Source organism: Orcinus orca, chromosome 7, assembly GCF_937001465.1.
Source record: "Orcinus orca chromosome 7, mOrcOrc1.1, whole genome shotgun sequence".
Lineage (NCBI taxonomy): Eukaryota > Metazoa > Chordata > Mammalia > Artiodactyla > Delphinidae > Orcinus > Orcinus orca.
The window spans coordinates 107185109-107212938 of record NC_064565.1 but is presented as its reverse complement, the minus strand read 5'-3'; the positions used below and the strand labels follow the sequence as shown (position 1 = coordinate 107212938).

Genomic DNA, 27830 nt, shown 5'->3' with positions numbered 1-27830 from the left:
GCACATTTAGTTAAATGCTATTTTACTTCAATATATTTAATCATCTTTTCTAACATCTTTAATGATCCTTAAAGTAAAAACGTCTGAATTTAGAATTTTACTTTTTTAGCGCTGCTTTACGTTTATGGACCGGGGTTTTGTGTTTAAGACGGTTAACAGTTATGTCAGCATGTTCTCCTCTGGTGATCCCAAGGTAAGAACCACGTACAGGAGTGCTTGCTTTCTAAACTGCTGCATTATAAATAAATAAACCGGTCTCTGTGTATATCTGTCTAAAACAATAACCTATGCATTATCCATATCAAAAAATAATTTCTATACCAATGAGAGGCAGCCTTTTAAAACGGTTCACGTGCTCAGTAAGTCTACCCATTCCTTCCTTCACGGGGGACAAAAAAGGAGTGTGGAATGAGAGTGTTTACATTTCACTTTTGTTTCCTGTGGGCAGTGAAAGGAGTGACTCTTTCCACCTGCAATTCTTCTGCCTCCGGTTTACTCGGAACTGTCTTCGTTTTAGCACTGAAAGTCCCACTTCCCTGGAAACCTTCAGTCTTGGGCAAAATGGGACAGTGGATCACCCTACCCAAATAGGGGCTATGTTTTGGGAGATAGGGAACGGTGCTGTCTAGAGAGCAGCGGTTCTCAAAAGTGTGGTTCCTAGACCAGTGATCTCGGAACAGAGCTACCACGGGTGGAGCCCAGAAATCTGGATTGCAGCAAGACTTTCAGGTGATTCCTGTGCATTCTCGAGTTTGAGAACCACTACGCTATGAGTATGAGTATGACTGGAAGTGGACCAGACCGTGAAAGTTTATCAGTTAAGGTTCTTTGTCTTGCAGCAACAGAAGCTTACTCCAATTTGAGCAAAAGGGAATTTGGGGGAAGGATATTGGGGTAAACAGCATTGAAGAAAGAGCTGGAGAACTAAGCTTGGAAAAGAGCAGTGACCAAGGCACTTCCAGGCACAAGAGTAATCACAGAGGATGAACCAGTGGCCAGGGTCTGCTGCTGTCTAAATACGCAAATGGGACCCTTTTCTCCTTCTTAATACTCGGCTTAAGATTTACATTCCAGAGAGGAAGCATGTGACCCACCTGCTTTGGGTCACATGCCTGCCTCTTAGGGAGGGAAGACAGGGCACCTGAATTAATAGTTCCCCATTAACCTTTACCCATTGGGAGGAAGATAAGTCCCCAATGGGAAATTATCTAGGTATTGGGAAAGAGTAACGAATATAGAAAAGCCAAAAATAAATAATGATCTTCTTGGAGCCTTTCATGTTATGCTTAGGAGCTGAACATTATTTTTTGTCAGTGGAGATTTACTTTAGGCTAGGAGAGTTACATGGTTATATGTCATTTGATTTTGAGAATCCAGTTCTCTCTGTAAATATTTTTTGGAAGGATATCCTTCATTAGTGCTCCAGTTATGCATGACATTTTCAGAATATCATTTTAGGTATAATTCCAGTGAACTTAAACTATATATTTTATCAAAAACCAAACAGAACATACTCAGTGAAGAATGACTACCATGTAATTTAATTATGCTTCGTTTCACTTGGATGTGCAAAGGATTAAGTCAGATACTACCCTTGTTTGAGACGGCAGTATTTTAAATTATTGACTAAAGTGGCCACAAAATATGATTCTAAAATATCTGAGCAAATGGAATATATTTTATTTTGTTAGCTGATATTAGTGAATACAGTGAACACAATCTGAGTCTTAAAAATTGATTACTTAGTTTGCATGACAATGAAAATAGAATGGTTATGAACATGCTAATTGTTCCTATTTATGTGATTGTGTTAAGTTGTCTTAGACCATGTCTGCACTTCGTTTATCTCTGTCCTACTCAAAACATTATTGAAATGACAGACCTGTTTACTAGGGCAGGGAAGAGGTGGAATTAGATAATGTACTCCAAAAATAAATGGCAGATGGAGAGAGATTCACTCTAACTTTAGATTATCTGCACCACTGTCTTCCTTAGCACTGGATCTTAGGAGTTGATTGGAGTGATATGTTCTTTGAGCTGAGTGTAGTTGAAGACCTCTGTACATGTGGTGAGGACCTATTTTTCCCAGAATAAACATGTTACATACATGCCAAAAGAAGCAAAACATAGGTCTGAGTACGATTGTATCTCATAGAAACTCAATGTAGGTTGCAGCTGGGATCATTTCCTGAACAGGCCTTGTCCAATCTCCAAAAACAGGGGGCCTGACTACATTTACCACTTCAGAGGGGACAAAATCCTTTAAATTTAACAATGACCCAGTGGTCACACAAAAGTAACCCCACCTCCTTTTTAGATGTAAGATTCAAGTGCAGATTTTCCATTAACTTTCTTAGTGTGTGATAATAGTCATTTCTTTGCTTCTTTTTCAGACCTTATGCCAGTATAAATTTGATTTCCTCCAAGAAGTATGTCAGCATGAACACTTTATTCCTTTGTGTCTCCCCATAAGATCAGCAAACATTCCAGGTAATAATTCCCAGAATTTTTGTCTGTTCCTACAATGAGAACAAATATATTTTTTTGTTTGTTTTGCCTTTGTTTATTTGTTGTTGTTTTCCTGTTTCTTCAATGTTGGTTTTGTCTGAAGTTTTCACATGGGATTAGATCCAGGTAATCAGGTTAAAATGCAGAAGTTGGTGGCATGTGGTAAAGAATACAGCTCTGTTTCTCAATTTTTGTCTATGTTTCCTTTTTCATTAATGAGAAGGCCAAGAAAACCATAAAATTAATGCTTGTAAATCAAAGAATTTTAACCTAGACCCATACTGTCTTTCACCATACTGGCTCCAAAAGACAACTTTCCTTTGATTTTGAGAGACATAAAATTACAGGGAGGAAAAGTTATACTTTGTGAGTATAAATTCATTTAAGATTATCAAGGTGTGTACATTAAAATGCAATTCCTCAAAATGAGTTTTATACAAAGAAAACTGTTACCTTGAAAGGGAGAAAAGAAGGCAGGCAAATGGGCACCATTGTAAATACTCAATACATCTGGGTCAGAAAGAGGCAGAGATGGGCGCACAGGTAAAAATGGGGCCTCACATATTGTTTACTATACTTACTATAGTATAAATGGTCTATAGAAAATATTTTCATTTATTACTTTTGTTAAAATATGTATATACACACACATATCAGCATGATCATGGTAGAGAATAAGCATCGCCCATCTAGACATCAGAAACTAATCAAACATCAAGGTACGTAGAAAATACTTAAATGATTTAGGACCTTAAACTACTTTACTTCTACTTTGTAAGGTGTACATATATCAAGTCATGTGGTGCACTAGAAACTAATATAATGTTGTATGTCAGTTATACCTCAATAAAATAAATAAATTGATTAATTAAATACTTCTAAGCATGAGTAAATTACAAGGCACAGTTTTGATATTCATGGAAAGCAGAAACTAAGATGGTAAAGAGCCTCTTCATATGTGTTATAGCTCACACTAATATTTTGGAAGGAAAGAGAAAGTAACGTACATTATCAAGCCTATAAAAGTTTTGTCTAGTAGGTCTGTCTTTATTCCTGTCTTACCCCCTAGGTTCTTCATGACATTTTTTTTTCTTAAATTCCATATATATGAGTTAGCATACGGTATTTGTCTTTCTCTTTCTGACTTACTTCACTCTGTATGACAGACTCTAGGTCTATCCACCTCATTACAAATAGCTCAATTTCATTTCTTTTTATGGCTGAGTAATATTCCATTGTATATATGTGCCACATCTTCTTTATCCATTCATCCGATGATGGGCACTGAGGTTGTTTCCATCTCCGGGCTATTGTAAATAGAGCTGCAATGAACAAGGGTGAGCTGTGACAAAGCGAGAGAGAGGCATGGACATATATACACTACCAAACGTAAGGTAGATAGCTAGTGGGAAGCAGCCGCATAGCACAGGGAGATCAGCTCGGTGCTTTGTGACCACCTGGAGGGGTGGGATAGGGAGGGTGGGAGGGAGGGAGACGCAAGAGGGAAGAGATATGGGAACATATGTATATGTATAACTGATTCACTTTGTTATAAAGCAGAAACTAACACACCATTGTAAAGCAATTATACCCCAATAAAGATGTAAAAAAAAAAGTTTTGTCATGTCAATCTTAAACATAAGCTGTATACATTATTCCATTCTTTTTCCAATTTATGAAATACATTTATCTAAATGCCGTCATAGAATAAAGGGTGGAAAAGTTATTTTGGACTGTAACATTCTTCGCTTCTTGTTATATGTTTATGAACTAGTGCCAAGATATTACTGCGTTAGGCAGGCTGGTTACGACACTCAAGAGGATCAAGCCTGTTTCTGTCATTTGGATTCTGGTTGTTTACTACTTATCAGGAGCTCAGAAAAAGGCCTGACAGTCTCTGTGTAGACACGATATTATCAACAGCAAACATAAAAATATGTTTCGTAGCAAGCAGATTTCTGATAGAACAAAAAGGTGTCCAGGAAGAAGGCTAAGAATTAAAATAATTCTGTTCATGGCATTCATTTTTAAGGAAAGAAGTAAACAACCTAAGGTACTTGTCTTGAAAAACAAAGCGTTATTGAAGGGACTCACTCATATTTTAGGACAGTGTATTTTAATTTTTCAGTATAAATTACACATAGTTAATGAATACAGTGTGTATCTGAGTATGTATATATCTGAATTTTTTGTTTATTTATATTAACTCCAGATCCTTTGACACCTTCAGAATCAATACAAGAGTTACATGCATCAGGTAAATAATGATATTTTATATTACACTCTCTCAGCATCAATAACCACATCATAATTTGATGATACTGATGAGTATAGATAGTTCAGATTTCCAACTGGAAATTCCAGATGCTAATAACTAGCCATATGTTTAATACCATCTAATCAAAAGAGTCAAAAAGTTGATTGAGCTTTTCTCTTGTCACAGATAATTAAATGCTTCCCCAACTTGAATTCTTTCATACTTTATTCTCCAGAGTTGGAATTTTCTTAATTTCCCAAAGCATCTGAAATTTCCTTAGAGTGCATCATAAATAAAATTCCCAATCGTATGTAATAACACGCTTGCTCAATGAAACTATATAATATTTCTATCAATAAACCACACCCCAGTTCAAACCATTCTCTCAGGATTTGAGATTATTAGAATCACATAAGTTTATTTTTACCCCAGACCAGTTTATAACTTCAAATAGTCCTGGCAATTCTTTTTCTAGCCGTAGATTGGGAATCGGAAAGCTTGGTTCTCTTTCTGGCCCCTCATTATTACTCAGTATTTCATGGAAAGATTTATTTAACCTAAGCCCTTTGATCTTAGTTCCCTGAACTTCCACATTCCCCGTACTTCTGCCCCCAGCAGTATTTTTTAAAAATCAGTATGTTTACTTTGCTCCTGGTCAGTTATGACCTGGAGTATTCTAATAGTTCATTCTTCCTAACAGGTAGCTATGAGGAGTAACGGAGATAACGCAAAGCGCTTAGCCGAGTGTTGGCACACAATTCGTGTTCTATAGGTTGGACGCTAGTCCTGCTATTAACAGTTACGTTTAGGAAGCACATTGGCGCATTCTCAATAAATGCACTATTACTTGAGATTTTAGCACTCTTTTCTCTGTAGTTCAGACTCACAAGGGTGCAGCCCCCTTTGATTTTCCTCTCTCTTTGCTCTTTCACGTCCTGCAGCTCACGTGTCCTGGTGATTTTACTGCTACTCCTTGGGTCCTGCTACCCCAGGTCCAGAGGCCTTCTCACCCTCCCCACTTCCCTGTTCCTCCAGCCTCCTGGATGGTAGCCCTCACCCCACATCTCCCTACAGTCTAATTCCCATTTATAGCCTATCATATTAATGGCTCAATAAAGCACAGGTCCGATTGGGCCACCGATCTCAAAGCTGTCAGTCACTTAACATTTCCTGTAGAATTACGTGCAAATGGTTCGGGGACCTAGACACCAGCTTAGGAATTTGTACTTGACTTTGTCCATCATCCAGTCCCAGTATATCTCTTAAGTCTTAATTCTCGCCACTCCTCTTTTGGCTGCTGTGCTTACTGGTCTCCTCCGTACCTGTGCTCCCCACATAACTGTGCTGTCAGAAGTCTGTGCCACTGAAACCCTCTCCCTTCTCCCAACTTCCTCTCCTCTACCCACTGCCTCCAACTTCCCCCCCCTGCCCCCCAGACTCTTTGCATCTTCAACCTTGAGCAACCTCAAAGGTCCATCTCAACATATTCCCTCCGGTCACATCTCCTGATTCCTCCAGGCAGAATATAAGCTTTTCTCCTTTCAACTCTGGTACTATTATACTATTGTATAATATTGTATAATATGTATATAATATGTATATAATATTGTATAATATTGTATAATATGCCACTTTTACGGAATTTGACATTTGACACTGAGTACTATTTGGATTAGTATAAACAGAATACTTGCTGAATGCCCCTCTTCACATTTTTCATCTCTGTATTACTGAATCCCTCCTAGTAGTGAGAGGGGTTGATAGTTGTTTGCTAAATCTCTCGATTATCAAGTGATCAGTTGATTTTCAATAACATGATCTCTTTACCTTCCTCACAAAGATATGCCTGAATATTCAGTCACAAATGAGTTTTGCCGCAAACACTTCTTAATTGGAATTCTGCTCCGAGAAGTTGGCTTTGCTCTGCAAGAAGACCAAGATATCAGGCACTTGGCTTTAGCTGTCCTAAAAAATCTAATGGCTAAGCATTCATTTGATGATCGATACAGAGAGCCAGTAAGTGATCTTCCTCTCTCCCTTCCCTAATCACCATTTAATGGTTCACTGCATTAAATGCATATCAAACCTACAAGTCTATTGATTTTTAGGTAAATCATTTCTTTTGACTACTTTTTCACCTAGGAGAAGCAGGCCCAGATAGCAAGTTTATACATGCCCCTCTATGGCATGCTTCTGGACAATATGCCAAGGATTTACCTGAAGGACCTGTATCCTTTTACCATCAATACATCGAATCAGGTAAGTCTGCAGAATATTCCAAGTGTCTATCATAATAAAGAATTTGCCTTTTTTATATTTTTGCCATAGATAACTATTTTCCCCCAACTGTGACCAAACTAAGGATTAAACAGCACTTCTTGCTAGGTGTTTTGAGACGTTTACATAGTGTCATTTGTTCCAGATTGGTCACTGACGCCTTCCACTTGTCCATCTTTTCAGCATTTTGTTTTCATTGTCCTCTGTTCTCTGCATCACCTTCCAATTCTCTCCAGTTTGTACCACGTTCCTCTGTTGCATTCATGGCCCCATCCTCAGTGTACACCTTTCCCCACCAGCTTTCTGCATCAGGTTTAGGCCCATCTGGTGTCAGTAGAGCCACGTGCCTTATTTGTAGTCACAGCCCAGGAGTGGCCTGTTTTGTCACCCCTCCTCCACTGAGCCAGCCTAGTGACTTCACAACAACCCTCTTGAGATCCTTTGACTGTGTTCAACTCCCAGATGAGTTGACGCACTGCTGAATCCAGTACTAGGCAAGATGTTACCATCTAGAAGTTAGGAGCTATGTCTTTGGAATTTTTTTTTTAGACCTTGTTCAAATCCCAATAGTATCAGTTACTATCTATGTGACCTTAGATAAGTTATCTAACTTCTTTAAGCCTCTGTTTCCTCATTTATAAAATGGAAGAGAATACCTGTATCACAAGGTTCTTAGGAGGATTAAATTGTGGAATAGAGAACATTCATCGTAGATACTGGCCTATAATAAGTACCTAAAATCTAGTTTTAAATAATAGTAATATACATAAAATAATCCATGATAATAATGATATATAATCTACAATATAATCAATGAATTTATGATATCACTTATAGGTAGAATCTAAAAAATACAACAAACTAGTGAATATGACAAAAAAAAGAAGCAGATTCACATATATATAGAACAAACTAGTGATTACCAGTGGGGAGAGGGAAGGGGGGTGAGAGGCAATAGGGGTAGGGGATTAAGAGGTACAAACTATTATGTATAAAATAAACTATGAGAATATATTATACAACATAGGGAATATAGCCAATATTTTATAATAACTGTAAATAGAGTATAACCTTTACAAATTGTGAATCCCTATATTGTACACCTGTAACTTATATAATATTGTACATCAACTATACCTCAATTAAAATTTTTTTAAATCAGTGAATTTATCAATAACCATTCCAGCCATTTAGTCTATATCTAAAAGATAGTTTCTACTACATTGTTAAAAATTTTTTAAATCACGTAAGAAATTAAACTGTGACTAAGAGTATGGTTTAACTATATTAATTTTCATTGCCTAGTTTGGCAGAAGGTTTTGCTGAAATATAAAAGATCAAATCGCGTATCATCCAATGGAAAGTGTAACGAAGAAGGCATATGTGGGTTTGCAATGCTGAAATATGATGATTCCCACTAATTTCTTCTGTGCTTTGAATACAGGGGTCTAGAGATGACCTCAGCACCAATGGAGGATTCCACACCCAGTCAGCTATGAAATATGCAAACTCTGTGGACACATCATTTTCTAAAGATGTTTTAAATTCCATAGCAGGTACTTCAAACCTTCCAGACAGTTGTGTTTAACTCTCATCCGTGTTTACGTTGTATATCACTGTGCTTTTTACCCACTCCATAATTCATTACACCTAATCTATGTGACAAAGTATACTGCATTTATATAGCTGAAGAGTCTTGTTACATATTTCTTTGCATGCCGTCCAGCAACTTCCTCTTCTACTTAGTGTTCATTTTTACTTGGATCGAGGAGCAGTCTTCTCCGATGTTATCAAATTGTTTCATTCTGGAGACAATCTTGAAGTTTTCATTGCATACGGCCTTTTAAAGTATAATAGCCCTTCAACTTCAAAGATTATTCTTAAGAACTATTTTGGAAATGTCATCTTAATTTCTTATAAACTGTCAAAAATTGAAAGCTTCTTCCCCCAAAGCATCATTAGGAACTTTTATTATTCATTTTAAAACAGAAATGTTCTTTCAAAAGCTTTTGAAGAAATCAAAGGAAAAAAGATTTATTTCCAGTTAAAAAGGTCTACATTTTCCTAAATCCTTAATGCCGGCATGGCTGTTATAATCATATTTTAAAAGTTGCATATCTTTCATGGCAATTCCAGACTCTATTACGTCAGCTTTTCACAATACTGCTACCACCTGAATGACCAGCATCTTTTTGGTTCATCATTTTAGCTTTTTCTGTGTTGTGTGCCCACGCATCTCATTACCGTCTGTGTGCTGTGGCTTGTGTTTACAGCATTTTCATCAATAGCTATTTCTACAGTAAACCATGCTGATTCCAGAGCTTCGTTAGCAAGTCTTGACTCCAACCCAAGTACCAATGAGAAGAGCAGTGAGAAGACTGAAAACTGTGAAAAGGTACGGCTTCCCTCCCAAACTTACCGAGCATATTACCAGTCAGCAATCTCCTATTCTTACTCAATCCTAATTGGTTCTTCATTCCTAGATCCCAAGACCCTTGTCTTTGATAGGCTCAACTCTTCGGTTTGACAAGTTAGATCAAGCAGAAACCAGGAGTCTTCTTATGTGCTTTCTTCACATTATGAAAACAATTTCAGAGGGTAAAGAGAGTTCTTTAAATTTAAATTTTAAAAAGAAGAAAAAAACTTGGAATTTCAAAGAGTCTCATGCTACTCGGGGTTTCCTTTCAGAGACTCTGATTGCCTACTGGCAAAGAGCGCCCAGTCCAGAGGTGTCCGACTTCTTCAGCATCTTGGAGTAAGTTTTAGAGTTGATTACATACGCTTTTTTCTAGAACCTTCAAAATACTTTAGTATACCATTTTTCATTCTAGGTATCATATGGTGAATGATCTATCAGTAATAATGCATAAACTATTAAAGAAAACAATATTTTTCTTTTAATATACTTGGATGAACACTTTGTATAAATAAAAAGGCGTGAATAATTAGAATGTGACTTTTTTTCCTTTCTAGTGTTTGTCTTCAAAATTTCAGATACCTAGGAAAACGTAACATAATAAGGTAATAATTTTAAATTCCAAAAGGTTAGTCTGATATTTTGAAAAAAATTATGACATATTATTAATGGATCAGGTTAGACTTAGAGATTTATGTTAGAAATCTTAAAATGCAAATAAGGATTTTAAGGTTGACCTCACATTAGACATAGAAGTTTGATGAATACCCTATAGCCATAGTAGATCTAAGAACAGTTAAAGCTGTCCAGGGAAAAAGCACAAAACACATTTCTGAAAGGAAACCACATTTCATGTAACTTCTCAACTAATTTATCCATCTTTATATGAATATAACTTGAAAGATACCTATTTAAGAAAATACTTCCAATAAACTAAAAAAAGCAATTAATCTAGAAAACTGTGCTGTCATCCTTTTCTCATGAGAGACAGCAGTGCCCCTGGCATCTTCCCTAAACCCGCAATTTCCCATTTCCAGAAGAAAATGTGATTTTATTTTTCATAACATGTGGAATATTTCATTGTTCAGTAATCGCTTTGTCAGTTGCCTTTTTTTAATTCATATATCAATTACAAACACTGAGCTCATATTAAAACTTCAGTTTTCCTTGCAGAAAAATTGCTGCTGCGTTTAAATTCGTGCAGTCCACCCAAAACAATGGAACTCTCAAAGGATCTAATCCATCCTGCCAGACTTCTGGCCTCTTGCCGCAATGGTACTGTCACATTTGCTTGATACTTAAAATTATATTGTGAGTGTACGTGTGTGCGTGTGTGTGTGTGTGTGTGTGTGTGTATACATACATACATACATATATATATATATATATATATATATATAGGCTGTGGATACACACATATGCACACACACATGTGCATGTGTGTGTGTGTCTGTGTATATATATATCTCAAACCAAAAACAGATCTCAAGTAACTCTGTATGTTTCTCTGAAGAAACTTTGTCGGTACATCCCTATCTGCCCCACTAGCTTGTGAAAACCTAGAAGCAAGGATTTGCCTTATTTATGTGCACCTAGCGTACAATGCCTTGTATAGGGTCAATGAGTATCTTAATTTAATTGAACCTGAAAAGACATAATTCCAATAAATGCCTATTGTAATGTTTGCTAATCTAGTGACAAAGTAAAATGTGAGGTCATATCTCCCCTTTCCTCTTAGTAGTAAGTGTAATAATTTATCAGTATTCTTAGAGCTTAATGTGTTTTTTAAAGGGTCAAGGGCAATAGGAAGCATAGCTGGCCCCGTAAGCTCATTTTAGATTTTTTAGTCATTAGAATAGTATATACAGCCTAGGGTCACCCTTCATTAACCTACCCTACAGGAAACATTTGCCCTAAAAGCCTGCCTTAAAGCTCCTCTGGGTCTAGTAAATCAGAATTCTTTGCTAAAATTTTCTCCAGTTTGATTTATTCTCCCCAGGAGTATCATAATAATGTATAATATGAAAATGGCTATATTTTAGAAAGAGCTTTAGAAAGAAATATGAATGTAGTATATAGCTAATAAACCATAAAATAAATTTTGCCTGTTTATCCATGGGGACCCCTTGAAATGGCCCCTTATGAGAAAATAAATGGCAGTTGAGTAGAGGACTGTAAACAATTACTTTAATGACAGTCGTAGCCCACCTGAGGTCACTGCAGTTTTGGAGACGTCTGGTGGGTTAGACTTTAGGCCTCTCCCTAAACCATCTGGACAGGTCCTGGTCGTTCCCACAACTCCCCTCCCAGAAGCCATGGCTTTTCCTCCAGGAGTTACAGACTGAAGGAGACTCAAAACCTGGAAATAATCCAGTCCCAAAGGTCCAAGCCATACAGCCCCAAACCCATTATTCCTTGTAGCTACAGAAATGACCCAGACTCTCCTGCCTACTGAAAGCCAAGGTTAGATCTCTAGGGTCCCAATCCATCCAGAGCATTTGATTTAGCCAGAATCGAATAAGCCTTGAGAAGTAAAACAAAGACAAAAAGTTGTTTCTTTTTCAGGCTTGACTCTTCAGTATCTCCTATTGCCTGCTTTCCTCAAAGAAATTTTCTATGACCTTGGCCATCAGATAGCTTAAATGAAAGCTTAAATGAAATGATAGCTTAAATGAAAGTCGGGAACAGGAAATATTCCTACTTCCTCATTCCCCCAGTTAGAAGTGCCAAGGGGCATTGAATAAGAGCCCTGGCCATTGTCCCTGCTCTGGGAAAGCAGCAGCCCAGAAGCGACCTAAGCTCTCTCCCCCACAAGGATCATATGTCGGCCCTGCTGTGGGCCTGACACAAATGCAAAGACAAATCCTGTAAGAATTTCCAAATGCAAGAAGTAGGAGACAAAGGGTTGTTTTAGACTAGATTTACTTTTTTACATTTTACCTCCTAAAAATAATTGATACAATTGAGCTATATAATATTGTACTTTTTTAATGTCTACCACTATGCCTTTCTGATCAACCAATGACCACCTGAACATGCATGGAATCCCATGATTCCATTAAATAATAATGAATATGTTTGTGCAGAATTTAATTCAGCATCTATTATTTGTCTGTTATCCTTTAGTATCTGTTATCATTCTGAACCCTTTTTTGGCTTAAATAAAATTTGTCCAAACGTACTTTTAAAAGTTCCTCTCATCATGTCACCTATAATTAATATTTTTAATAAAAAGTGTCTATTCAAAAATTTTTTAACATTTGACTCAATCAAGAGAATTTGAATGAAAATTTGGTTATAATATCCCTATGACTTTAAGCATTTCTGTCATTTCATTTTCAGGATGCACACCACTTCCAGTCACGAAGGACAGAAGCAGCACAGATCACAAACTTTACCGATAATTCGAGGCAAAAATGCACTTTCTAACCCTAAACTCCTACAGATGTTAGACAATACCATGACCAGTAAGTATACCAGAAATAATAGCAACAAGATGGTTATCATTTTTCTCTAGATGTGTACAGGACATAAAATGCATTATGTTTCAAAAATGTAAGGAATGTTGCTGTGCCCCTGAGACCACTGCTTTTCACGCTTGCTGTAGCCTGAGGAACATTTCTGGGAGGAGAGAATCAGCTGGAAGCATCTAAAAAAAAGTAGTGTCCTTATGAGGAGAAAGGGGAAAAGTAAAACTCTCAATATAGTATGCTCACTGTAGCTCCTCTGGAACCAGGTGACTTGGCATTGTGAGGGGTTAGGGTGGCCTCTCTCAACCAGATTATTGTCCACTCTTTGGGAAGAGGAGAAAGTTGTCCATGTCCTAGAAGCAGCAAGTGTGCCATCTCGAATCCAGTGTTGCACACATTCCAGGTGTGAATGAGGAGAAGATGGGATCCAGTGTTTTTGTATCATGTAAGTGTTCCTGATTATGGACACGTGACCACAGTTAGCTGTTTGAAGGTATTTGCCTTAACCTAGAAACACATTTAATCCCTTTCTGACGAGGCCATTAATGCAGATCATCTACTGAGACTCCACGTTTGGTCTGTTAATCTGAGACCATAAAACTTGACCCAGACTGATTATGGAGGAAATAGGACTCTACCAATGGCTGAATCAATGGAAAAGTAGTGAGAAATAATGGAGAACAGACTACTCTGGTCCTTTGGAAACTATAGCTGACAAATTAAAAGGGCACCCACACAGTCTTAATCAGTTCGAGCTGCTACAACACAATACCACAGACTATGTAGCTTAAACAACAAACATTTATTTCTCATAGTTTTAGAGGGTGAGAGATCCAAGATCAAGACGCCAGCAGATTTGATGTCTGGTAAGAACCACGTTTGCAGATGGCCAACTTCTTGCTGTGTCCTCACGTGACAGAGAGAGAGAGATGATCTCTCTGGTGTCTCTTTTTATAAGGGCACTAATCCCATTCATGAGGGCTCCATTCTCATAACCTAATTACCTCTCAAAGACTCCGCCATATTGTGGATAAGGGCTTTGACATATGAATTTGCGGGGACACAAACATTCAGTCTACAGCACCCACTAAAAACTCTGTCTCTGTTTTTGCTTCCGCTGATAAAGAGATTGAACAAATGAAAGCACTTTGATTTAATAAAATTACTCGTCAAAACACCAGTAAACATTGACTATGTTGTAATAGAAAAAAGTTCTTTATAGGGTACAAAGATTTGTTTCTGACATTGATGCATTTTCTACTTTATTTTGTAGGCAACTCCAATGAAATAGACATCGTGCACCATGTGGACACAGAGGCCAATATTGCTACAGAGGTTTGCCTGACTATTCTAGACCTGCTAGCCCTCTTCACTCAGGTCCACCAGGTGAGTGTGACTGTAACTTCTTCTGTAATATGATAAAATGAAAGGTGGAAAAGTCATGTGAAGTCAAGAATGTGTTTTTAAGGTTTTTATGACATCTAATGAAATGTATTAACCTTACATAAATCAACCTAAGTGTGAGTGGAAAACATGTTAAAGAAGAGATTCAGAATTTATCAGAAGTTGGCGAATGCTCAATTGATATACACACAGACATATTTCCTTATTGTCCAATAATAGACAATCTCTCTTCCTTGTTTCTCTTGCTTTACTGTCAGGCAAGTTGGGCTGAGAGAGAATGTGACTACTTTTTCAGTATCAAAGGGAGAGACAAAGCACAGCTAGATACAACAGATAAACAGATACAACAGCTAGAGAAAACAGAGTGATAATGTTGAGCATCTTTTTGTGTGCTTACTTACCATCTCTATATCTTTGGTGAAGTGATTCCACTACCTACCATTAGAATGGCTGCAGTTTAAAAAGACTTGACCATACCAAGTTTTGGCAAGTATATGGGGAAACTGGAACTCTCATTCACTGATGGTGGGAATACAAAATGATACAAACACCTTGAAAAAACGTATGCTGGAATGAAGGTTCAACATAATCTATCATGTGACCAGCCATTCCAATACTAGGAATTTACCCAGGAAAAATAAAAGCATTTGTTCACACAAAGCTTTGTACATCAATATTCATAGCTTTGTTTTTTAATAATTAAACACTGGAAACAACCCAAAAGTACATCAACAGGTGAATGGATTTTTTAAAATAGTGGTATTGAAACATATCCATACAATAGAATATAAAATTTTATAAAATATGAACTATAGAAATTATATCAATTACACCTCAATGAAGTTATTAAAAACATTAGCTCAACCTAATGAGCTTTCAAACGTTAAGGGTTAAATTAGAAAAAGTTGGGTCGGTTGAATAGTCTGCACCAAACAGAATGATTATAGCAAGGAAGTCTTATTTTCAAGTAAAATGTCAGCATGGCAGTCGAAAAAACAAAATCCACATTTTAATTCTTTATTGCTCGATAGAAATGTCAATCAAATTTCATACATCTTACAGGCTCTATCAGTGCCTTTGAGGACCTGCCTGTCTGTGACCACATCTGCTACCTCTCTCCTGACCCTGCCCCACTAACCATGCTTAGGCTACTCTGCTCTTTTTCCTCTTTTTTTCTTTTTTCTCTTTTTTCTCTGCTTGAACTAATAAGCTCCATGCCATCTCAAGTCCCTGGTACCAACTGTTTTTCCTTCCTTGGACAATCCTCCCAGATCTGCCCATGGCTGACTTTTTCAGCTCACATGTCAATTCATCCATTAGGGAGGTCTCAACCACCCTATATAAAGTAATCTTATCTCCCAAAGCAATTACTTTCCATCATAGATTATTCTACTCTATTTTCTTATTTAGTAACTTTTTTCAATCACTGCTATATGTAAGTTTCATTGGGAACATAGAGCTTATTCAGCACTTTATTTCCACACCCAGAATTGTGCCTATCGCACAGTAGAACCAGAGTAGATATTTTTTGAAAGAATACAGGTGTCCTTTCACTCATCCTAAATAACTGCTGTGTTGAATTTCCAGAGACAACTCCAACAATCTGAATGTCAAAATTCAATGATGAAAAGGGTCTTTGATACCTACATGCTCTTTTTTCAAGTCAACCAATCAGCCACAGCCCTGAAGCACGTATTTGCCTCTTTGAGGCTATTTGTATGCAAGGTAAGGGTCCTCCAGGTTCCAAGAAAAGCTCAGTGAAGTGTTTATTGCTGACAATAAACACATATCAATCCTTACATCTCTCAGTATCGAGGGAAGAAAGTTTGTTTTCTTCTATTTGATTTATTTGGTTTTATTAGACGATTTATTTGGTTTTATTAAACTATTTGATTCACGGTCTCAAAATAAGTTCACAACCTTGGCAGCCTATCTGCTGGATATCAAAAGGGAGTAAAATTAGCACCCAGCCATCAATTCTTGGGGTTCTCAGTGTTTGTGGCAGAGAGTTAGGTAAAATATACACCATCAACTGTGATGTCCGTTCCTGCCAAGTCAAAGACAGGCGAGTCCACCTTTGAGGACCCTGGTGGTTTTACAGTGTTGGGTGAATAGAAACTTTTTCAGAGCTCTCATTCCATTGCTTTGGGTAGTCATCCGTTACTGATGCAAGGGATACTTACAACGTGGAGAATGATTATTTCTAGGAAAAAAAAAATACTAACATAGACTTCAGTAAATAAGATTATATCCTCTTCCACCTGTAAATGGGAGAAAAAGTCTAGGTTAAGAAAAAAAAAGAAAGATTTTATTCTAAGGGATTTTAAAATTTGAGAATGAACAGAGCAAAATGAAGGAATCTGCTCACTTCACCAGCACTTCTGTTTCCGCAGTTTCCTTCAGCGTTCTTCCAAGGGCCTGCCGACCTGTGTGGCTCATTCTGCTATGAAGTCCTAAAATGCTGCAACCACAGGTCACGGTCAACTCAGACGGAAGCGTCAGCACTTCTATACTTCTTTATGAGGAAGAATTTTGAATTTAACAAGCAAAAGTCAATTGTCCGGTCCCACTTACAAGTACGTGCTGCCAATTTCCATTAATGTTGTTGTTCAAACCACTCATTTGTTTCAGCATTGATAAAAGCCTACTGTTTCCAGGGCAACCACTTCCCAACTCTTCCATCATATTCCTCCTTAAAGATGCCCATCACACTGAGTTCCGATTCATAGAAAGAGTGCAGCTGGGCAGAAATCAGCAAAACCCGTAACTCCACCTGTACTTTTCCTTTCTTCTGCCAGGGAATAGAATCATAGAATACACAACTCAGGGACCATGATTGTTTCTAGGATGCCAAATCCCACCAGATTCTGAGCACATTCACTGGGCCTACAGGGAGAAATTAATGATACATTCATCCAACTCAATGGATTTCTTTACAACTAGTGTTTCGGAGTTACTTGCTTTTGAGGTTCCGTTTTCCTTTTCTTTTTCAGCTTATCAAGGCCGTAAGCCAGTTAATAGCTGATGCTGGGATTGGAGGCTCTCGGTTTCAACATTCCCTTGCAATTACCAATAATTTTGCTAATGGAGACAAGCAAATGAAAGTAAGAAATGCTTTGTGGACTTTTTTAAAGAATTGGGAATAAACTAAACTGGATTCTTTTCGCGAGATACCAAAATCATAAAAAATACAAATTCTGTATTTTGTTTATTTACCCTTTGAGTACTTATATTGAGTCCGCTTGCATGAATGGATAATCAGTTCTTACACTTTCAGCATATACTCAGTTAAGTGGAATTTCCAAGCTATGGGGTTGAATGATACTTAACAAGAAAACTAACCACAAGTATCAGATACCAAGAAATACAGTGTTTCTCTCATAATCTCATTCTTGGTCAAATTCATTTTATCTCTTTTAAAACTTTCTGGAGGGGCTTCCCTGGTGGCACAGTGGTTGGGAATCCGCCTGCCAATGCAGGGGACATGGGTTTGAGCCCTGGTCTAGGAAGATCCCACATGCCGCGGAGCCGCTAAGCCCGTGCGCCACAACTACTGAGCATCCACTCTAGAGCCCACGGGCCACAACTACTGAAGCCCATGCACCTAGAGCCCATGCTCTGCAACAAGAGAAGCCACCGCAATGAGAAGCCCGTGCACCGCAACGAAGAGCAGCCCCCACTCACTGCAACCAGAGAAAGCCCGCACACAGCAACGAAGACCCAGCACAGCCAAAAATAAATAAATAAAATAAATAAATTTTAAAAAAAAAACCTTTCTGGAGACTTGTCCTTCAGTTATAATATTGAAAAGTTCAGGGATAGAGCCTGGTGTCAGGCATGGCTGAACCCAGGGATTAAAATAATGTTTTCAGATCCCCTTCCCCTACTGCCTCTAGTTTTACCTCTCTCTTTGTCTCTCAGTTCAGTTTTCTTCTTCCTTTACTTCATTTACAGGTAGGCTCTCCCCATGAGCTAACTCTCTCAGAAATTCTGAGGACAATGGTAGTATTCTATGGATGGGAAAAGCACCTTGCTCTATAGTGCCAATTAAAGTGCCAGGACTGAGTCTCGTTGATCCAACCTTGTTTCATATGCCCATCCCTAAGCCAATCACTGTGACCTGGAGTATAAAAGAATATGATTGATTGGCCAGGCCCACATCATGTGTCACCCCTGGTGCCTGGGAATGAAGTAGACCCGTTCAAATCATGTGAACTAGAGCCAGAGAGGATGCTAGAGGATGTCGGGATGCTATTACTAGAAGAACGTAGGCTAGGAGACAAAATGGAATCTACTACAATTCATCTTCAAACGTGTACAGCCACAATCATAATACATAGAATTTGTCCATAAAGAATATACATATTTGTGAACAATATTTAGAATGCACTAGACTGTGATGCCAAGCCATAGCTAAAAGCATAACTTGAAGTGAGTTAATTTGTGAGTTCTAAACAGATAATGACCCAGGCGCTCTGTTTTCCAAAGAACAGCAATTTCCCAGCAGAGGTGAAAGATCTGACTAAACGTATAAGGACTGTTTTAATGGCCACGGCTCAGATGAAGGAGCATGAGAAGGATCCCGAGATGCTGGTGGATCTCCAGTACAGCCTGGCAAACTCCTACGCAAGCACTCCCGAGCTACGGAGGACCTGGCTGGAAAGCATGGCCAAAATTCATGCGAGAAACGGAGACTTATCCGAGGTGATTAGCAAAGACTCAGTCATTCTTCATTAGGTGTCCTCTTGATCAGGATGATTGGGTTATCATTTACAGCAGGAGTATAAAAAGTTATTGTATTTCCCCACTAAAGTTGATATGACCTAATTCTATGTTATGTGCATTACGTTTGCATGTAGGATTCAAGGATGCCTAACTCCATGTAAATAATATCAAATAGAAGCCAGTGTCTTGGGGGCCAGCTGTAGCTGTAGGATGTGTAATGGAGACCAAATGCTAAAAGCCTGAGGCTAAGGAGGATGGTTCTAAGGGTGTCTGGAAACTGAGTTATATAAGTTGGTGTTCTGTGTGTTAAAACTTCTTCCCCGGAATTGGAGTTGAATGGGGAAACTCACCATTGAGGTGAGTCAACTCAGGTTGGGGTAATCTGTCCTCCTGTGCAGCTAGCCTGAACTAGCGTTGGAAAGGTTAACACCCCTAAGAGCCATATGAGAAGAGGCCACTGTGTGATGGTTATAAATCAATAGGCAACTTTTTATCTTTTTTAACATCTTTATGGGAGTATAATTGCTTTACAATGGTGTGTTAGTTTCTGCTTTATAACAAAGTGAATCAGTTATACATATACATATATCCCCATATCTCTTCCATCTTGCGTCTCTCTCCCTCCCACCCTCCCTATCCCACCTCTCTAGGTGGTCACAAGGCACAGAGCTGATCTCCCTGTGCTATGCGGCTGCTTCCTACTATCTGTTCTACATTTGGTAGTGTATATATGTCCATGCCACTCTCTCACTTTGTCCCATCTTATCCTTCCCCCTCCCCATATCCTCAAGTCCATTCTCTAGTAGGTCTGCCTCTTTATTCCCGTCTTGCCCCTAGGTTCTTCATGACCAATTTTTTGTTTGTTTTTTAGATTCCATATGTATGTGTTAGCATACGGTATTTGTTTTTCTCTTTCTGACTTACTTCACTCTGTATGACAGACTCTAGGTCCATCCACCTCACTACAAATAACTCAACTTCATTTCTTTTTATGGCTGAGTAATATCCCATTGTATATATGTGCCACATCTTCTTTATCCATTCATCTGTTGATGGACACTTAGGTTGCTTCCATGTCCTGGCTATTGTAAATAGAGCTACAATGAACATTGTGGTACACGACTCTTTTTGAATTACAGTTTTCTGAGGGTATATGCCCAGTAGTGGGATTGCTGGGTCGTATGGTAGTTCTATTTTTAGTTTTTAAGGAACCTCCATACTGTTCTCCATAGTGGCTGTATCAATTTACATTCCCACCAACAGTGCAAGAGGGTTCCCTTTCCTCCACACCCTCTCCAACATTTACTGTTTGTAGATTTTTTGATGGTGGCCACTCTGACCGATGTGAGATGATATCTCATTGTAATTTTGATTTGCATTTCTCTAATGATTAATGATGTTGAGCATTCTTTCATGTGTTTGTTAGCAATCTGTATATCTTCTTTGGAGAAATGTCTATTTAGGTCTTCTGCCCATTTTGGATTGGGTTGTTTGTTTTTTGGATATTGAGCTGCATGAGATGCTTGTAAATTTTGGAGATTAATCCTCTGTCAGTTGCTTCATTTGCAAATATTTTCTCCCATTCTGAGGCTTGTCTTTTCATCTTGTTTATGGTTTCCTTTGCTGTGCAGAAGTTTTTAAGTTTCCTTAGGTCCCATTTGTTTATTTTTGGTTTTATTTCCATTTCTCTAGTAAGTGGGTCTAAAAGGATCTTGCTGTGATTTATGTCATAGAGTGTTCTGCCTATGTTTTCCTCTAAGAGTTTGATAGTGTCTGGCCTTACATTTAGGTCTTTAACCCATTTTGAGTTTATTTTTGTGTATGGTGTTAGGGAGTGTTCTAATTTCATTCTTTTACATGAAGCTGTCCAGTTTTCCCAGCACCACTTATTGAAGAGGCTGTCTTTTCTCCATTGTATATTGTTGCCTCCTTTATCAAAGATAAGGTAACCATATGTGTGTGGGTTTATCTCTGGGCTTTGTATCCTGTTCCATTGATCTATATTTCTGTTTTTGTGCCAGTACCATATTGTCTTGATGACTATAGCTTTGTAGTATAGTCTGAAGTCCGGGAGCCTGATTCCTCCAGCTCCGTTTTTCTTTCTCAAGATTGCTTTGGCTATTCAGGGTCTTTTGTGTTTCCATACAAATTGTGAAATGTTTTGTTCTAGTTCAGTGAAAAATGCCAGTGATAGTTTGATAGGAATTGCATTGAGTCTGTAGATTGCTTTGGGTTGTATACTCATTTTCACAATGTTGATTCTTCCAATCCAAGAACATGGTATATCTCTCCATCTATTTGTATCACCTGTAATTTATTTCATCAGTGTCTTATAATTTTCTGCATACAGGTCTTTTGTCTCCTTAGGTAGGTTTATTCCTAGATATTTTATTCTTTTGGTTGCAGTGGTTAATGGGAGTGTTTTCTTAATTTCACTTTCAGATTTTTCATCATTAGTGTATAGGAATGCAAGAGATTTCTGTGCATTAATTTTGTATCCTGATACTTTACCAAATTCATTGATTAGCTCTAGCAGTTTTCTGGTAGCATCTTTAGGATTCTCTATGTATAGTATCATGTCATCTGCAAACAGTGAAAGCTTTACTTCTTCTTTTCTGATTTGGATTCCTTTTATTTCCTTTTCTTCTGTGATTGCTGTGGCTAAAACTTCCAAAACTATGTTGAATAATAGTAGTAAGAGTGGGCAACCTTGTCTTGTTTCTGATCTTAGTGGAAATGCTTTCAGTTTTTCCCCATTGAGGACAATGTTGGCTGTGGGTTTGTCATATATGGCCTTTATTATGTTGAGGTAAGTTCCCTCTATGCCTACTTTCTGGAGGGTTTTTTATCATAAATGGGTGTTGAATTTTGTCAAAAGCTTTCTCTGCATCTGTTGAGATGATCATATGGTTTTTCTCCATCAATTTGTTAATATGGTGTATCACAATAGGTAACTTTTTAATGTCTGTTTAAACACTGGGCGGATTTATGTGCAGCAATTCACAGCACCCAAGTGGCTTCCGGACACCAAGTGGGGAAGTTCTGCTTTACTGTATTCCCAGGATTGTGCCCTCTTTGGGAAGAGATGAATTTGCGTAGGAAAACTGAAGTCCTTCTAAATACATGTGAAGGACTCTGGGATGGAAGTAGATCTGACCAGAGGCCTCACTTGGTAGCAGTTTGGTGAGGACAAAAATGAGCAGCTCCAGTTCCCTTGGACTGCCCTGAAAATGGAGGAGTTTCTCCATAAAACTTCAAAAGGCAAAGTTGAAGTCATTTGAACTCTTCAACAGGTCAGGGTCTACTCTGTGTTCAGCAGTGTTCGAGGGCTTTGCAGGAGATTTTACAGAACAAAAAAATGTCGCTCAAATAATCTGGCTGAGGAAAGCACACGTGATACATTAGGTCACACTATTTTATCAAGTGCCGCCTTGTGCGGCTACCATTTTAAAGGCAATAGAAATTCTAAGGGGGACATTACTGGAAGTAGAAAAATGTAAGAAGACGGCTTATTTTTACTTCCAGTTTATATCCAGGTGCTATTTAGAGAGAGAGGGGAGACATAGATATTAAGGAAAGAAGATAATTCTATGGGATTCAGGCCAGCTCATTCACCCACCTGAAAACTACATCAAGAAAAACAAACCAAAAAAATTCCCAAATAGACATTTTATTCTTGATGGTGAACTTTTTGGAAATCTAATTGATTCTTATTTCCGGTTCTACCATGAAAAGGATTTCTCTACATATTCTGACTTGGAATACTGACTCACCTTGGATTAGTCCTAGTAAGATAGATAGTAAAATCTACAGTATTAGATAAATGGTAAAATCTTCCTCTCAAACTGTTTTCTTTTTTCTTACAGGCTGCTATGTGTTACATTCATATAGCTGCCCTCATCGCGGAATACCTAAAAAGAAGGGGTAAGACAACATTGTGAGGGGAGAAAGTGCAGAAATCAACATGTTGAAACCTAACTTAAAATTTATTTATTAATTTTAAGTTTTATTAATCTTGATGTTTCATTAAGCAATGTTAATTTTCACAGATATTTCTAATTATGCTGTACTTTTAACTCTCTTCCATGCCATTATCATGTTTATTTTATGTACAACCAGGCTAACTTGTCCGCTTCTTAGTTCCAAATGAGAAAGCTTCATTGGTTAACATAAGCTTGAATTAACATAAACATGTGACAATGTCCTAACCTCATCTTGCACTGCCATAGGTTACTGGAAAATGGAAAAGATTTGCACACCATCCTTGCTCCCGGAGGATATCCACCCCCGTGATAGCAACCTATTACTAACAACTCCCAGTGGAGGAAGTGAGTGATCTAACTGGGCTCCTTTATTCCCAGGGAATGGTGCCGAGAAAACCAAGTCACTGCTTCAGTTTTGTTCCAGCGAAACTCTTAAACGTATTCCTAGAAGCAAAAACTGTCTCAGATCTACATAACTTACTCCGTAAAAACCCAAAGTTTCTACCATTCAGAAATTCCATCCATCCAAACTTTTATGAAGTTTAGAGACCTAAAGAGTGCTCAGCAAACAGAACCACATCTTATCCAATATTATGGCCATGTTTTACTACCAATTTGCATAGTAGTCTGTCTTCGGGATTTTATTCTGAAATGGATGAATTGTTTAAAATTGCAAGAGAAATCTGTTCAGCTGTTGAAATATAATACAACTGTTTATTCAAAATAAGGGGTGCAGAAAGAGACATATAAATATAGTGTATATACAGGACTACACTTATAGTCAACAGGCTCCATTTCCTTTTTGTAAAGCACACACTGATTCTCACAATTTATAACATATAATAATTTACAGTATGGTTTTCCTTCAATTAAAAATATTCCATCTTTAACATTTGATAGAGATTTTCTAACAATAACTAAAGAATTACTCTTTGTTTAAAAAAATTTGTCAATATAACCTTGCAAAATTTGTTCAAACCCAGAGTTTATGAACCGCGGTCTATTTCACATCACTATCTTAACTTTCAAAATGCAGTGGAAAACTCACTGTATGAACAACAGAAACAGATCTTTAGATGTTAAGATGAAAGTACCTAAACAAAAGGGAAAAGGACTTCATTTACAATATTTTGGAAACATAATTGGTCCCTTATTCTTTTAAATATGTATTTATTTCCTAAAGAGTTTCAGTGGATTTTGCAAATAAGATATTTGAACCAAATGACCAGACTGAATTCTGAGACAGTGAGCTCACTTGTTAGAGGGCCCTGGAGAAGGGACCAGACCTGGCTTTATGACTCATGTCCACCATAAAAGTCAGGGATCTTCTGGCTCAGTTTCACGCTTCCTACTTAGCCTTATTTTTATAGGCAAGCCATGAAAACCATCATTGTTGTATTTAACAGGCCCTTCCTCCCCATCTAATTTTTTTCATAATCAGATCCCATACAGTTTTATAAAAACTATTTTATATTCTAACTGAAACAAAATTGGAGAAACCAGATAAAGCTAGGTGTCAGTTTGAGAAGTTGTGGAAACTTATAGCCCAAAATGTCGTGTGAATCTTTAATATTCAAAAAAATCTAAATACGTTTAGACCAGTGGTGATATTGGAATAACATACCCATTGAGAAACATATATACAGTTGAGCCTTGGACAACGAGGCGGTTAGGTGCGGTGACCCTGCCAGTTGAAAAACCCACATGTAACTTTACAGTCGGCCCTCCGTATCCACATCCACGGATTTGACCAAACACAGACTGTGCAGTGCTGCATGCATACTTATTGAAAAAAATCTGCGTGTGAGTGGACTCACGTCGTTCAAACCATGTTGTTTAAGGGTCAACTGTATTTGTTTTGTAAACTTTGAATGAAGGAAGGTGATTATTTATGATGCATTAGCAGATATTTGTATTCATTGGCACATATCTGAAGCTCATTGGCATATATTTGAAGTCCTCAATGTACTTGTGGGTTATGATGTTTCTAAGTCAAAGAAGTAAACTGTTCCTTCACTACAATGCACACATGATAAGAATGCAGTCGAACCTCCGTATCCGGGGGTTCCAGATCTGCAGATTCAACCAGCCGCTCCATCAGTGAGAACCCATAGATGTGGAGGACCAATTGTACTATGCCATTTTATATAAAGAACTTGAGCATTTGTAGAATCTGATATCTGATATCTGTGGAGGTCCTGGAATCAATCCCTTGCGGATACTGAGGGATGACTGTATAGGTGAATTGAGGTGACTCCAGAAAACATGGCTTCCTCAGTTGTACTAACATTCATCATCATCCCACAGAAGTATGTCATGACTTTTCCTGCTCCAGTCAATGCTCATATAGTTAATGTGTTTAATTACCAAAGAAAAATATTAATAAGAAGTAGGAAAGTAGAATTTTTAATGCAAGGATTCAATTGCAATCTTTATCATCATCATTTCTAGCATGTTTGGGGGTGATAAGTTAGTTACATAGCCAATGATCTGATTATTAAAAATGGAAATATCTATAAAAGTATTAAGTGTAACTTAAAAAGCACTTGCTCCAGGGCAGCCACTGCACCAAGCTGTGTACTGGCCATATCTCCATTAGTTGCCAATAAGGAGTCTGAGTTAGGTGCTGTTATCACCTCATGTTTACAGGTGAGAAAACCTAAAGAAGTTAAGCAACCTGCCGCAGACTCCCTTGTTAGCTTGTGATGGGGCTGAAGTTCGAGGGCTGGTCTATCACTCCAGACTGTGCTCTTAACCTCTGATACTCCCCAACGTTCTGATCTGATCCCTTGTTTAGCACATTACCCATTATCAACTGTTTTCATATGCATCCGCAGAGCCAGATCTTTTTTAAGCTTGGTGGCCAACAGGCTAAGAAAATTTGAGAAGTTTTCTAGATAATGCAAAAGAGTGAAAGTTAGTAAGTATTGAGTATTGTCTTTACAATGCACTGATGATACCAGGTGTTTTCTCAAATACTAATACTCCGAATCCTTTCAACATCCTTTGAGATAGATATCAATGTCTGTGGTTTAACAAATGAGGGATACAGACTCCAAGAGGTTAATTAAACCAGAACATTGGAGCTATATCAGTCTGCAAGCCTGTGCTCTGTCCATAATCCCATGCCAGCTCGTTATAGAAAACAGGTCACCTGAAAATGATTAAAAAAAAAATTATAAAAAGGGGAAGATTGGTTGCCTAGAAGAGAGTATTTATCAACAGTCATAATCTAACCATCTCATTGACTGTGTGAGCTTTATAACCACCACATGTCACATCATGAAGAAAGGCACTGTCTAATCCAAGCAGGATTTGTCTCAAATAATGATACATTTTGCTTTGTTCTCTCAAGGCATGTTCTCTATGGGCTGGCCAGCTTTTCTGAGCATTACACCAAATATTAAAGAAGAAGGGGCAATGAAAGAAGATTCAGGAATGCAAGACACACCATACAATGAGGTTAGACCAAAATGATTGAGTGTACAGTAATTGAGTGAAAAGATGCATTGAATTGTAACATTAAGCTAAATAGGGGGGAGAAAATCTTATTCAGAAATCAAATAAAGTTATTCTATAACATGACTTAGGCAAAATAAAATGCAGGCTAAAATTAAACTAAGATTAATAGATATCAGATTCCATTGATAAAGCATAATTTTCAATGAAAATTTAAACTAAATTTTACTTCTCTAAGATAGAGCCAAACATATACGATCAGCTCTTCTACAAAATATAAAATCTGTAGTCCTTTGGTAAATGTGGTAAGGGACGCTGAAAATTTGTTGAGCTGGTCACAACTTTATTTAATGCATTAGAAAATGTATTAACAAATAGACTTGAGCAGAAAATCACACTAGTTTCTGCAGAAAACCTTCTGGTATGCAAACCACGGTTATTTTTCAAAAGAAGCTCTCTACCTGGAATGACTTAGCAATAATTCAGGTGAAGAAAATAGAGCTCCCCTCCTCAAGTAAATAAAGTATTTCATAAGCTAATTTTTTATTCATAATATTACATAGACTTAAAAGAGGATACAGAAAAAAATCTGGGGTAGATTTTAATGAAATTTTACATATGGCTGTACACTAATTTAATGTACATTGAAAATAAATAGTAAATGCAATTATGTATTTATATGAACTATTTCAAATAATGTTTAAAATCTTTTCTTAAAAGACACTGAAAACATTCCAGCAATATTATCCACTTGCTTTAGAGAGTATATAATTTGATTCTGTTGAACATTTATTAAACTACTAGTATATGGGAGGCATTGAGACAAAGATAAGTAAAGCAAATGTATTTGGGGAGACAAAGATAATAAGGCATAATCCCAGCTCTTAAAGAGTTTAGAATCTTGTGAAAGACAAACTTCCTTCAGGGTGGGGAGTAACCAGTCTAAGACCCAGTAACTATAAATCTAGGCGTCATATATAGCTGCAATTAAAAGGGGAACAATTTTTTACATGAAAGTGATTGGAATGCAGATGAATGGGGCATAAATAAAAACTCTGCAGACTTTTGCACTGTCTTGACATTTGATGGGACTTGAAGGTGTCAAATAAGAAAATAAGGTTCTTATAGGAGCAGCAGCAACTTCAAAGGCAAAAGTGGGGGAATTGTATTCTAAGAATGGTGTGGTACAGTCTGGTGTAGCCAAAGTGTAAAGTCAATGCCAAGGTGCTGAAAGAGAGTGGCACTGAAAAGGAGGTTGTTGCCTGATTCTCGAGCTCCTTCAATGTCATGCTAGAGAGTTTGGACAGCAGTTCATAGCCACTGGAGTGCCT

At 37.6% G+C, this 27830-nt stretch overlaps 1 protein-coding gene across 13 annotated transcripts in view; it reads left to right on the top strand.

The window, feature by feature from the left end:
• Window positions 1-27830, top strand: part of DOCK10 (dedicator of cytokinesis 10) — a 281482-nt gene that overhangs the window by 234133 nt on the left and 19519 nt on the right. For 5 of the 13 annotated variants that reach the window (XM_033426521.2, XM_033426485.2, XM_033426476.2 and 2 more), the window contains exons 29-48: window positions 110-193; window positions 2394-2490; window positions 4721-4765; window positions 6606-6781; window positions 6908-7024; window positions 8487-8598; window positions 9316-9437; window positions 9526-9640; window positions 9731-9797; window positions 10016-10063; window positions 10620-10733; window positions 12801-12925; window positions 14202-14314; window positions 15920-16057; window positions 16726-16908; window positions 17326-17436; window positions 18821-19036; window positions 22924-22981; window positions 23287-23385; window positions 26396-26502. In XM_033426521.2, the coding sequence (XP_033282412.1) occupies window positions 110-193; window positions 2394-2490; window positions 4721-4765; window positions 6606-6781; window positions 6908-7024; window positions 8487-8598; window positions 9316-9437; window positions 9526-9640; window positions 9731-9797; window positions 10016-10063; window positions 10620-10733; window positions 12801-12925; window positions 14202-14314; window positions 15920-16057; window positions 16726-16908; window positions 17326-17436; window positions 18821-19036; window positions 22924-22981; window positions 23287-23385; window positions 26396-26502 (2247 nt within the window). The remainder of the gene's footprint in view (window positions 1-109; window positions 194-2393; window positions 2491-4720; window positions 4766-6605; window positions 6782-6907; window positions 7025-8486; window positions 8599-9315; window positions 9438-9525; window positions 9641-9730; window positions 9798-10015; window positions 10064-10619; window positions 10734-12800; window positions 12926-14201; window positions 14315-15919; window positions 16058-16725; window positions 16909-17325; window positions 17437-18820; window positions 19037-22923; window positions 22982-23286; window positions 23386-26395; window positions 26503-27830) is intronic. The other 8 variants (XM_004262638.3, XM_004262637.3, XM_033426500.2 and 5 more) reach the window with 4 other exon arrangements.